The sequence below is a fragment of the Prionailurus bengalensis genome, chromosome E2 (assembly GCF_016509475.1).
Source record: "Prionailurus bengalensis isolate Pbe53 chromosome E2, Fcat_Pben_1.1_paternal_pri, whole genome shotgun sequence".
NCBI classification, from domain to species: domain Eukaryota; kingdom Metazoa; phylum Chordata; class Mammalia; order Carnivora; family Felidae; genus Prionailurus; species Prionailurus bengalensis.
Window position 1 is genome coordinate 54,915,220 of NC_057352.1, and position 12,679 is coordinate 54,927,898.

The window sequence follows — 12,679 nt, forward strand, 5'->3', positions numbered from 1 at the left end:
GATAGGGAGAAATCTTAATGCAATCACCAAGGGAAAGAAACCAATCTGAAAAGTCTACATACTGTATGATTCCAACTATATAACACTCAGGAAAATGCAAAACTGTAGAGACAGTAAAAAGATCAGTGGTTGCCAGGGGTGGGGAGGTGGGAGGGGTGAATAGGAGGAGCACAGAATTTTTAAGGCACAGAAACTGTTTTGTGTGATACTATAATGATGGATATATGTCATTATATATTTATATAACCCCACAGAATGTAGAAGGAAGAATAAGTGAACTTGATAGATCAGTAGAAATTATCCAGTCTGAAAAATAGGGAAAAAAAATATTGAAGAAGAAGAAAAAGAAATACATTGTAAAACATCAGGCATACCAACATACATACAATGGGAGACAGAAGGAGGCAGATTTTCTTTTTAAGAAATAATGATTGAACACTTCCCAATTTTTATAAAAACACTAATCTACACATCTAAGAAGCTGAACAAACTCTAAGGATGTTGTAAACGAAGAGATCCACATTGAGAAACATCATAGCCTGATTATAGAAAACCAAAGAAAAAGAGAAAATTTTGAAAGTAGCAGGAGAAAAATGACATGATGTCAAGGAGACCAGGACAAGGCCAGGTGTCCAGCCAGCCAGAGATGTGTCCCTGGTCTGGTAACCCAGAGACACTCCGGTCCTGGTCCCTAGTCGTGTTGGTTGCGGGTCTGATGTGTAGGCCACTTTTATATTATTTCCCCCATGCCCCATCCACCACCAGCTTGGGATCATATTGTGGGGCTTGGGGCAGAGTTCAGGACACTGGTAGTGAAGACAGGGTCATCCTGGCCACAGCCCCATGCTACTGCAAAAGCAGCTCCCCTCCCAACGACACAGATTAACAATAAACTTCTTATCAGAAACTATGGAGGCCAGAAGGCAGGAGAGTGACATTTTTTTTTTAATTTTTTTTTTCAACGTTTATTTATTTTTTGGGGGACAGAGAGAGACAGAGCATGAACGGGGGAGGGGCAGAGAGAGAGGGAGACACAGAATCGGAAACAGGCTCCAGGCTCCGAGCCATCAGCCCAGAGCCTGACGCGGGGCTCGAACTCCCGGACCGCGAGATCGTGACCTGGCTGAAGTCGGACGCTTAACCGACTGCGCCACCCAGGCGCCCCAGGAGGGTGACATTTAAAATGCTTTAAGAAAAAGCTGTCAACCACTAATTTATATTCAGCAACACTATCCTTCACAAAATTAATAGAAAGAATGGCATTCCCGGATAAACAAAGAGAATTAAGAGAGTTTGTTGCTAACAGGTCTATATTACAAGTACTAATAAAGGAAGCCTTTCAGGCTAAAAGGAGATGATGTCAGTTATTTGAATGTACAAAATGAAAATCACTGGAAATGGGAAATATGTAGGTCAATGTAAAATATTAATGTTATATTAATTATACATAAATAAATATATTGTATACTCTCTATTGTATCTTGTTTTAAAATGTTTACATTGCATAAAGCAATAATTATAACACTGTATTGCTGCATTTTAACATATATTGATGCAATGTATACAATAAGAGAAGTACAAAAAGGGGATAGGAGTGTATGTTTTGGTGACATGAAGCTGCTCGCCCACAACCTGTTGAGCTCGCATGTGGGGGGGGTGGGGCCCCACGGCTTCCCTCTGCGCCTCCAGGCCACTGAGGTCCGCATCAACCCGGTGGAGTCAACCCCAACTTTGTGGCATGTATGATAACAAGGTGGAGTGGGCAGCGCTTCTATGGGCAGCGGATACCTTGCACCTGGTCGAGGTACCCAAAGAGCCAATTGAAGGGTATGAGCAAGATGAGAAGTTCCTGAGGAAGATGCACCACATGCTGCTGGAGGTGGATGTGCTGGAGGGCACCCCGCAGTGCGCAGAGTCTGGACGTCTGTTTCCCATCAGTCGTGGGATCCCCAGCGTGCTGCTGAGTGAGGAGGAAACCGAGACTTAATGGTGCCAGTTGGCTGGTTTTTCATTCTGTAACTGTGTATCTCTTGATTCAAGGTCATGTGTATCCCAAACCCTTGACCCAGTGATACGTGAAACAGTGTTCTTGAACTCGATATATATTTTTTCCTATTAAAGGTTCAAAACCAAAAAAATAAATAAATAAAATAAAATAAGCCTGTATTAATCTGAAATAGATTGTGATAAATTTAGATGCATATAAGAATTGTTACAGCAACCACTAAGAAAACAACTAAAAAATATGGTACACAGTCTATAGGGAATTTAAATAGAAACCTGAAATATTTATGTAATACACTAGGAGGCAGTAAAGGAGGAACCCAGGAACAAAGGAGGCAGGGGACATAAAAACCAAGGAGGAAAATGACCTATATAAATACAATCATATAAATAAATTAGATTGACATGAATAGTTTAAATATCCTAATCAAAAGGCAGAGATTATCGCATTGGAATTTTTTTTTAAAGCCAGAGCCAATGGTATGCCACCTGCGGAAAACACATCTTAAATTCAGACATGAACAGGCAGAAAGTAAAGGATAGAACAAGATTTACAATGCTAAGTAACAATTGAGCTAGAGTGGCTATATTAATCTATGACAAAATAAACTTTGAAACAAGAAATATTACTAGAGATGAAAAGGGTCAATATAAACCATAAAGATATAACAATTACAGGTTTATATGCAATTATTTAAAAAGCCTCAAAATACATGAATCAAAAAATGATGGAATTAATGGAGAAATAGACAATGTAACAACTGGAGATTTCAATACCTCTCAGTAATTGACAAAACACTACACAGATATTCAGTAATGATATAGAAGACTTGGACAATACTATCAACCAACTTAACATATTTAGAACACATTATCCAGTTATTAAGGGATGCACATTCCTTTTAAGCAGACATGGAACATTCTCCAAGGTAGTCTATATGTTAGGCATAAAACAAGGCTCAATAACTCCAATGGACTGAAATACAAAGCATATTCTCTAACCACAACAGAACTAAATTAGAAATCAATGACAGAAAGAAATCTGGAAAAACCCAGTTATTTGGAATTTAAATAACATACTTCCATATAATTAATGGCTCAAAGAAATAGTCACAAGGGTAGTTATAAAGTACTTTGAACTGAATGAAAACAAAAGCACAATACATCAAAGTTTATGAAATGCAGTTTGAACCAGCATTAAATGCCTATATCAGAAAAGAAGAAAAGTCTCAAATTAATAATTGACATCTACATTAAGAAAATAACAAGAGTAAAATAAATGACAGGAAACAGAAAACAATGAAATCAAAAGTTCGTTCTTTGAAAAGATCAACAAGGGGCGCCTGGGTGGCGCAGTCGGTTAAGCGTCGGACTTCAGCCAGGTCACGATCTCACGGTCTGTGAGTTTGAGCCCCGCGTCGGGCTCTGGGCTGATGGCTCAGAGCCTGGAGCCTGTTTCCGATTCTGCGTCTCCCTCTCTCTCTGCCCCTCCCCCGTTCATGCTCTGTCTCTCTCTGTCCCAAAAATAAATAAACGTTGAAAAAAAATTTTTTTAAAGAAAAGATCAACAAAATTGACAACCTTGAGCATAACCAATTGAGAAAAGAACAGAGAAAAAGAAAACAAGCAAAATCAAAAGAGGGTACATATTACTAACTCTACAAAAAATAAAAGAATTATAATATTATGAGTAACTTTAGACCAAAGAAAATAGACAACATGGATAAAATTAACAGATTCTTAAAAAGAAATTCCAAAAACTCATTCAAAAAGAAAAATAAAATTCTGAATAGACCTATAACAAGTAAAGAAATTGAATTCATAATTAAAATCTTCATACAAAGAAAACTCAACTTGGCTTCACTGGTGAATATGATCAAAGACTTAAAGAAGAAATATTACCAATTCTTCACAAATTTGCTCAAGATACAGAGAAGAAGGAAGCATTCCCCACCTCATTCTATGAAGACAAAATTACCCTGATAACAAAGGCAAAGACATTACAACAAAACTAAAGACCATTATCCATCATAAACATAAATATAAAAATCTTAAACATAACATTATCAAATTAAATTTACCAACATATCAGCAAATTACATACGACACCAAGTATATTCTTACCCTGTGGTTTACCCAAGAATGCAATAAAGAGCATATATGAAAAATATACAGCTTCTATCATATTGAAGGGTAAAAGACTGATTCTCCCCTAAGATCATGAATTAGGCATGAATGTCTGCTTTCAACAAATCTATTCAACATAATACTGGATAGTCTAGATAGTAAAATAAAGTCCCTCCAAAAAAAAAAAAAAAAAGAATAACAGAAAAAAGGCATTAAAATTGGAAATAAACAAATATAACTGTTTTTTTTGACAAATGACATGATACTATATGTAGAAGATACCAAGCAATAAAAAAAGAAAACTTAACATTATATTATATTACAATATAATATCTAACAAGTTTATAAAGGTCACAGGATCTAAGATCAGCATACAAATATTAGTTGTATTTCTATGTACTAGTAATGAAGAATTCAAAAATGAAATTAAGAGAACAATTCCATTCACAATAGTATCTAAAAATAATACAATAATGGAATAGAATACAGAGTGCAGAAATAGACCCACTGATTTTCAACCAAGTATGGCCCACTGATTTTCAACAAAGATGCAAAAGTAATTAAACGGAGAAAGGATATCCTATTAAATGAATGGCACTGGAACAAATGGAACTCATAGCAAAAAAAAAAAAAATCATACTTTATACAAGAATAATTAACTCATTGGGGAATCATAGATCTAAATGTAAAATGTTCCTGGGGTACCTGGGTGGCTCAGTCCGTTAAGTGTCCAACTTGGGCTCAGGTCATGATTTTGCGGTTCGTGAGTTTGAGCCCCGAGACGGGCTCTGTGCTGACAGCTTGGAGCCTGGAGCCTGCTTCGGATTCTGTGTCTCCCTCTCTCTCTGTTCCTCCCCCACTCACACTCCGTCTGACTCTCTCTCAAAAATAAATGAAGATTAAAAAAAAAACCTTTTTTTAATGTAAAATGTTCTAGGGAGTTCAAGGGATTGGGAGTCTGATTAAAGAAAAAGACACGACTGTGAGAGGCAGAACACATACACTTTATTGAGTGGAGGTTGGATAGGATTGCGTAAAAAAAATTTCTCACAGTATGAAACCATCCAGAGGTTGGCTATCAATCAGATGGGAGAAGGGCAAGGGGACCATTGAAGAAGAAGAGAATCAGAGAGGGTGGATGCATGCCTAGCTGCTGTCAGTCAGCCATGTAGCAGAGTTTCTTGGTCAGAGAGCTCCTTGGGGATTTATACCTTTTCTAATGTTCAGCAGATGCTGGGTGAGGTTTCATAAGGTATGCACAGTCAGCAATCTCTACATATGCTTGTTTAGGGATATTTTTAAAAAGATCAGGGTGTGTAAAAACTTACACCGATGGGCTTTGGAGCTACTAAGGCTCAGCCTGCAGTGAAGAAATGAACAACCTAGGGGGCCAATAAACAGAAACCATCTTTGGGTCATTTATATAACAAATGTTAACCTATAAATTTTTAGAAGAAAATATTGGAGAAAATCTTTGTGACTCAGATTTATGCAAAGAGTTCTTAGACATGACACTGAAAGCAAGATCCATTAAAAATAATTTGGTAGGTTGAACATTAAAACTTTTGTTCTATGAAGGACCCTATTAATGGAATGAAAATACAAACTACAGACCAGGAGAAAACATTGGCAAATCACACAACCTGGAAAGTTGGTGTATCTATAATATATAGAGAATTCTCTAAACTCAGTAAGAAATGAAAAAAAAAAAATCAAACAGAAAATGGACAAAGATTTGATTAGAAACTTCATAAAAACAGAGAAACAGCAAGTAGGCACACGTTCAACTTCACTAGCTATTGGGCAAAGACAAACTAAAGCCAGAATGAGATACCACTGCACACCTATTAGAATGGCTAAAATTAATGCTGACCATACCAAGTGCTCACAACAATGTGGAACAGTTGGACCTCTTACATATTGCTGGCTGGAATGCAAAATGGGAGAGCCGCTGTGAAAAAACAGCAGCACGGCAGTTTCTTAGAAAGTTAAAGATACACTACCATACAATTGAGAAATCACACTCCTGGGTGTTTATCCTAGAAATATAAAAACATGTTCATACAAGAATGTGGACGTGAATGTTCACAGCAGCTTTACTTGTAATAGCCCCAAATGGAAACAATCTAAATGTTCTTCAATGGACAAATGGAAAAACAAACTACGTACATCCATACAATGAAAAATTACTCAGCAATGAAAGTAAAGAACCTACCAACCCAAGCAACAGCATGGACGGATCTCAGGAGCATTATATTAAGCAAAAGAAGCCAGACACAAAGATGACGTGTTGTGAAATGCCAGAAAATGTAATTTATAGAGGCAGAAGCAGATTAGTTATTGCACAGAGCTGAAGTTGTAATGAGGATTAACTGCAAATGTGCATGAGGGACCTTTGAGGGGTGACAAAAATGGATTATGGTAATAACTGCACGACTCTATAAACTTACTGAGAATCTTTCAATTGTATGTTTCCAATGGGTGAATTATTCCTAAGTAAAGTTGTTTTTCAAAAAGCATAATTGGCTGTATAAAATATGACAATGTAGAATAAGATTTATAATATATGTAAAACTAAAGTATAACTCACAATAGCACAAGGATAGGGAGAAGAGATGGAAGAATGGAAGTATACTCTTGTAAAGTTCTCAGACGTAAAATGGCGTAATATCACAAGAAAGCAGACTGTGATAAGTTAAAGATCTATATTATAAACCCCCAAGTTGAAATAACAAAACAAAGAGCTAACTATAATATGCTAACAAAGGGAACAAAATGGAATCATACCCCCCCACACACAAAAAACTCAAACCAAAAGAAAGCAGAAGACAAAAAAAAAAAAGGAACAAAAATAGATAAGACAAAGAGAAAAGAAATAGCAAGATTATAGATTTAAATTTAACCATATTAAGAATCATATTAGATGTAAATTGCTTACATACACCAATTAAAAAGCACAGACTCTCAGGTTAGATTTAAAAAAAAAACAAGACTCAGGTATTTGCTGCCCACAAGAAAAGCACTTCAAATATTAAGACACAGATAGGTAAAAGTAAAAGGATACTACCACTAACGAAAAAAAATGTAGGGTAGATCTATTAAAATCAGACAAAGTATATTTTAAAAGAAAGAATATTACCAAAGGTAAATAAAATCACTTCATAATAATAAAGGGATCAATTCATGAAGAACTCACGACAATCCTAAACAGTATGCACCTAATAACTGAACTTCAAAATTCATGAAGCAAAAAACCAATCAAGCTACAAAGAGAAATAGACAAGTCCATGATTAGAATGTATTTCAAAACCCATCTAAATAATTTATAGAACAAAGAGAAAATCAGCAAATACACAGAAGATTTGACCAGCAATAAATCAACTTGATGTTAGTGCACCTGTGTGGCTCAGTCAGTTGACTCTTGGTTTTGACTCAGGTCATGATCTCATGGTTGGTGAGACTGAGCCCCACAGCAGGCTCTGTGCTGACAGTGTGGAGCCTGCTTGGGATTCTCTCTCCCCCCTCCCTCTCTCTCTGTCCCCATACCCCCACTTGTTTGTGTACACTCACGTTTTCTCTCTCTTCAAATAAATAAATAAACTTTAAAAAATAAATAAACAAATAAACTTGATGTAACTGACATCCTCAGAGCACTCTGGCAAAAACAGCAAGATTTCACATTCTCTTTAAGTCCACAGAACATTTACCAAAATAGATCATATTCTGTGTAATGAAATAAGGTTCAATAAATTTAAAATATCTGTGTCATACAAAATACACTCTCCGACCACAATGGAATTCTAATTTTGTTTGAACATAACCATGATAAAAATATTTTAAAATCTAAAACAAGAAAGAAAGAAATCAATAACAGAAAGATATCTAGGGGTGCCTGGGTGGCTCAGTCAGGTGAGCGTCTGACTTCATTCAGCTCAGGTCATGGTCTCACAGTTTGGGTGTTTGAGCCCTGCCTCGGCTCTCTGCTGTCAGTGGAAAGCCCACTTCAGATCCTCTGTGCCCTTCGCTTTACTCCTCCCCTGCTCATGCTCTCTCTCTCTCTCTCTCAAAAATGAGTAAACATTATTTTTTAAAAAAGATAACTAGAACATCCTCCAAATATGTGAAAACAAAATAAAACACTTAAAACATAATACATGGCTCAAAGAAGAAATCAGAGAAATTATAAAATTATGAAGTGTTTTGAACTAAATGGAAATGAAAATGTAACTTTTCAAAATTGGTTGGAAATGGGAAAAGGAACTTCAGTGCTTACCTCAACCACAAATTCAAAAATTAGGTCAGAGACCTAAATATAAAACCTAAAGTGTTAAACTTCTAGAAGAAATCATAAGAGAAAATCTTTGTGATCATAGGAAGCATAAGATTTCTTTCACAGGAAACAAAAAGTAGAGACTATGAAAGAACATAAAAAGATAGCCTTCATCAAAATATAAAAAACATCTGCTGCTCAAAATATAGTTAAGGAAAAGAAAAGATGAGCCCCAGACTGGGAGAAAATATTTGCAAAACAATATCTGACAAAGGACTCATATTCAGCATATTTAAATAACTCCCAAAACACAACAGTTTTAAAAGCCTGGTTTAAAATACTGAGCAAAATATTTGAACAAACATTTCACCAAAGAAGATATATAGATGACAAAATAGGCACATGAAAAGATGCTCATTATAATTGGTCTCTAGGGAAATGCAAATGAAAACCAAATGAGACACCACAACATTATTAGAACGGACAATTTTTTTTAGCTATCAGTACTAAGTGCTGGTGAGAATATGGAGCAAATATATGTCTATACAAGGTGATGGTGTGAATAGAAAATGCCATGGCAAACAGTTTGACCGTTTCCTATAAAATCACACACACAATTGCCATATGACCCATCAGTTTCAATCCCAGATATTTACCCAAGAGAAATGAAACATTTGTCCCTCAAAGACCTGTTCACCAATGTTTATGGCAGCCTAATTCATAACGGCCCAAACCAGGAAACAACCTGAATGCCCATTGACCAGTGAATACATAAATGGTGGTGGAGTCTTACAATGAAATACTACAGAGGAATAAGAAGGAAGGAACTACACAGGCAACAGTATCAACAAAGCTCAAGTGCATTATGCTGAGGGAGAAAAAAAAAAAAAGCCAGACACAAAGGTTCTACACAGTATGATTCCATTTATATGATGATCTGCAAAAGGTGAAACTATAGACATCAATCAGATGAATGGTTGTCAGGGGATGGGGTGGAAACAGGGCATCAACTACAAAGGAGACAGAAGAACTTCTTGGGACAATGGAAATACCCTGTTACAGATGTTAGCGGTGGTTACATGATCATGGATGTCAACATACACCAAACATTCTGTCTAAATGAGGTGAATTTTATTGTACATAAATTGTTCTTGACTTCAGAGAAAGAATATAGGGAAGAGGGTATGCTGACTGGGATGCCTGGGCAGCTCAGTCGGTTGGACGGCCGACTTCAGCTCGGATCATGATCTCACAGCTCATGAGTTCGAGCCCCACATGGGGCTCTGTGCTGACAGCTCAAAGCCTGAAGCCTGCTTCGGATTCTGTGTCTCTCTGTCTCTCCCCCGCTCACATTCTGTCCTTCAAAAATAAACATTAAGAATGAATAAATAAACACATACATACATACATACATACATACATACATACATATTGGCTAACAATTTTCAGTACTTAAAAAAATCATAACTCTTTATTTCAGAAATTTGTTCCAAGATTAGAAGAGGATAAATAAAAATAAATTCACAATTTAAAGCATGCTAAGACTGTGGAAGTGAAAAGGCAACAAGAAAACCTTAAAAAGCTGTGGAGGGAGCAGGGGGTTAGGTATTCGGCAAAAGAAGGTCAACAAAATTACCTGTAAATAGACAATAATTAGATTGATGGGACTTTTTGACAGCAACAGAAGTCTGATGGGATATCCTCAAAGTTTTGTGAAAAAATAACTTCGAATCTAGAAAAATCTATCCACCTGAACTACCATTCAGAGTAAGGGGGATAAAGGATAATTTTTGATAAACAAAGATGGAAAGAACTTAGCACTAACAAACCCCCACTGAAAGACTTAACTAAAGGCTGTAGTACTTTTGCAAAGTAGGAAATTGAACTCAGAAGGAAGTAGAGAGATGCAAGAAATAATGGTAAGTAGAGAAACTGGCAAGCACATCAATAAACCTAAGAGTAATAACAACAAAAACCACAAATGTTGGGGGAATAAAACAAAATGGTGGCATATTACTTAGCAATAAAGAGGAATGAACTATTGATACACTCAACAACACGGAGAGATCTCAGGTACACTATGCTATGTGAAAAGAGCCAATTTCAGAAGGTCTCATGCTGTATGATCCCATTTATATGACATTCTCAAAGCGAGACAGTTATTGAGATAGAGAACAGATTCGTGGTTGCTGGTGAAAGAGGAGGGGTGACAGTAAGACTAAAGGGAGTATCACAAGGGAGATCTTTACGATGGTGGGTCAGTTCCGTATCTCGATTGTGGTGCTGGTCACACAAATCTACACACGTGAGAAAACGACCCAGAACTGCAAACAGACATTGAACCAGTGTCAACTTCCTGTTTTTTGATATCGCACTATAGTTACGTAAGATGTAACTTTTAGAGGCGCCTGGGTGGTTCAGTCAGTTAAGCGTCTGACTTCGGCTCAGGTCGTGATCTCGCAGTTCGTGGGTTTGAGGCCCATGTCAGGCTCCTGGCTCAGAGCCTGGAGCCTGCTTCGGATTCTGTTTCCCTCTCCTGCTCACACTCTGTCTCTCTCTCTCAAAAATAAATAAACATTAAAAAATTAACGATAAAAAAAGATGTAAATTTTAGAGGGAACGGGTGGGCGATACAGGGATCTCTCTGTACTATCTTTGCAACTTCCTGTGAATCTGTAAGTATTTAAAAAAGTGTTAAAAAAAAGTAAGAGGGAGCCACTAAATAATAAAAATATGGAAGATGACAGGGGAGATCAGAATAAACCACTTTAAGGTCTTCCTAAGTTCGGGAAGAGGACGAAGACATTCATTAACTTTAAACCTAAGTCAAATATGTCATGAAAAATTTAAGGAAGACGCTAAGAAAAATAGAAAAAGAAAGTATAGTTGGTAAACCAGACAACGATGGGGGAATGATAATAAGGAAAATAATTCAGGGGAAGCAGTGAAAGGAAAAGGAAAAAGAGTAAAGTGGCTTGCTAAAACATATATTCAAAAAAACTGTAACTCTAATACTAGTAATAATGAGTTTGAAAACATTTTAAAAAGTAATCCAATCCATAATAATAACAAAAGAATTACAGTATCTGTGAAGCATCTAAATGAAAATTACGTGTGGCCTATGAAGAAAGCTACAAATATTTATCTGGTAAGTTCTGTTAATAGTTATCCAGCCTTGAGAGATAAGGAAAGAAGACTGAGTTCCAGATTTGTCCATGAACAGCATGTGCTTGATAAGGAAGCAAAAGTAACCATCTTGTGCTGGTCTGCAAGCCCTCACTTTTCAGAATGCTATAGTAGTTTCTAATGTATCGAACGTTGACTAACTGACTAAAATAAAGGATATAAGCCAGTAAGTGCTCTCAGAAAGCCGTGTGAGGAGGAAGCAGTCTGTACACGTTAATCCCCGTTTGCGATGTCACAGGCCCGAGGCGACTGGTGAGTCGAGAGCTCCTACTACTCCCTGCAGCAGGTGTCAGTTCTGATACGGTCCATGGCTCCATGAACCCTCACCATCGCCCCACGCAGAAGATACTACTATTGTTCTCCTAGAAGATACCTGCTGTTACTTGCAAGTGAGGAAACTGAGGCAGAGAGTGAGGTTACGCAACCTGCCTGAGGTTTTTGGGTTTTGAACTTGAGAAGACTGGCTCCAGTGCCCATGCTCTAAATGCCTCTGCAATCGAACTTTTTTTTTTTTTAAATTTTTTTTTTAACGTTTATTTATTTTTGAGACAGAGACAGAGCATGAACGGGGGAGGGTCAGAGAGAGAGGGAGACACAGAATCCAAAACAGGCTCCAGGCTCTGAGCAGTCAGCACAGAGCCCCACGCGGGGCTCGAACTCACGGACCGCAAGATCACGACCTGAGCCGAAGTCGGATGCTTAACCGACTGAGCCTCCCAGGCGCCCCTGCTATCTAACTTTTAAATAAAAGTAGGAGGATAAATCTGGCTGGTGAAGAAAATACCAGTGGAGTCAGACCAGCCCTAACCGCTATCTCAAGGTGCAATAAACAGTGTGATATCACATGAAAATAGACAAAGGGAATTGGTAGAACAGAACCAGTAACTGAGAGATGGGATCTACCACGTACATCAATTTAATTAAAGGTGTACCTAAAATCAGATCTAGTGATTTTAATAAATTATGTTAGCACAAGGAACTGACAACTGCAAGAGGAATGTAAAGATTCACTCCAAGAATTTCTCTTTTTGCCGCACACAAACAGAAATCCCAGCTGGAATAAAGAGTTAAAGGAAACAAGACTGTATCATT

General features: G+C 37.2%; 1 protein-coding gene across 1 annotated transcript; it reads left to right on the forward strand.

The window, feature by feature from the left end:
- Window positions 1-1,488: 1,488 nt before the first annotated feature.
- Window positions 1,489-2,228, forward strand: LOC122495234 (multifunctional methyltransferase subunit TRM112-like protein). The gene is given in 3 exon segments (XM_043600985.1): window positions 1,489-1,717; window positions 1,720-1,746; window positions 1,749-2,228. Coding segments are annotated over 3 exon segments (492 nt in total). The 5' UTR covers window positions 1,489-1,491; the 3' UTR covers window positions 1,988-2,228.
- The last annotated feature ends 10,451 nt before the right edge of the window (window positions 2,229-12,679 follow it).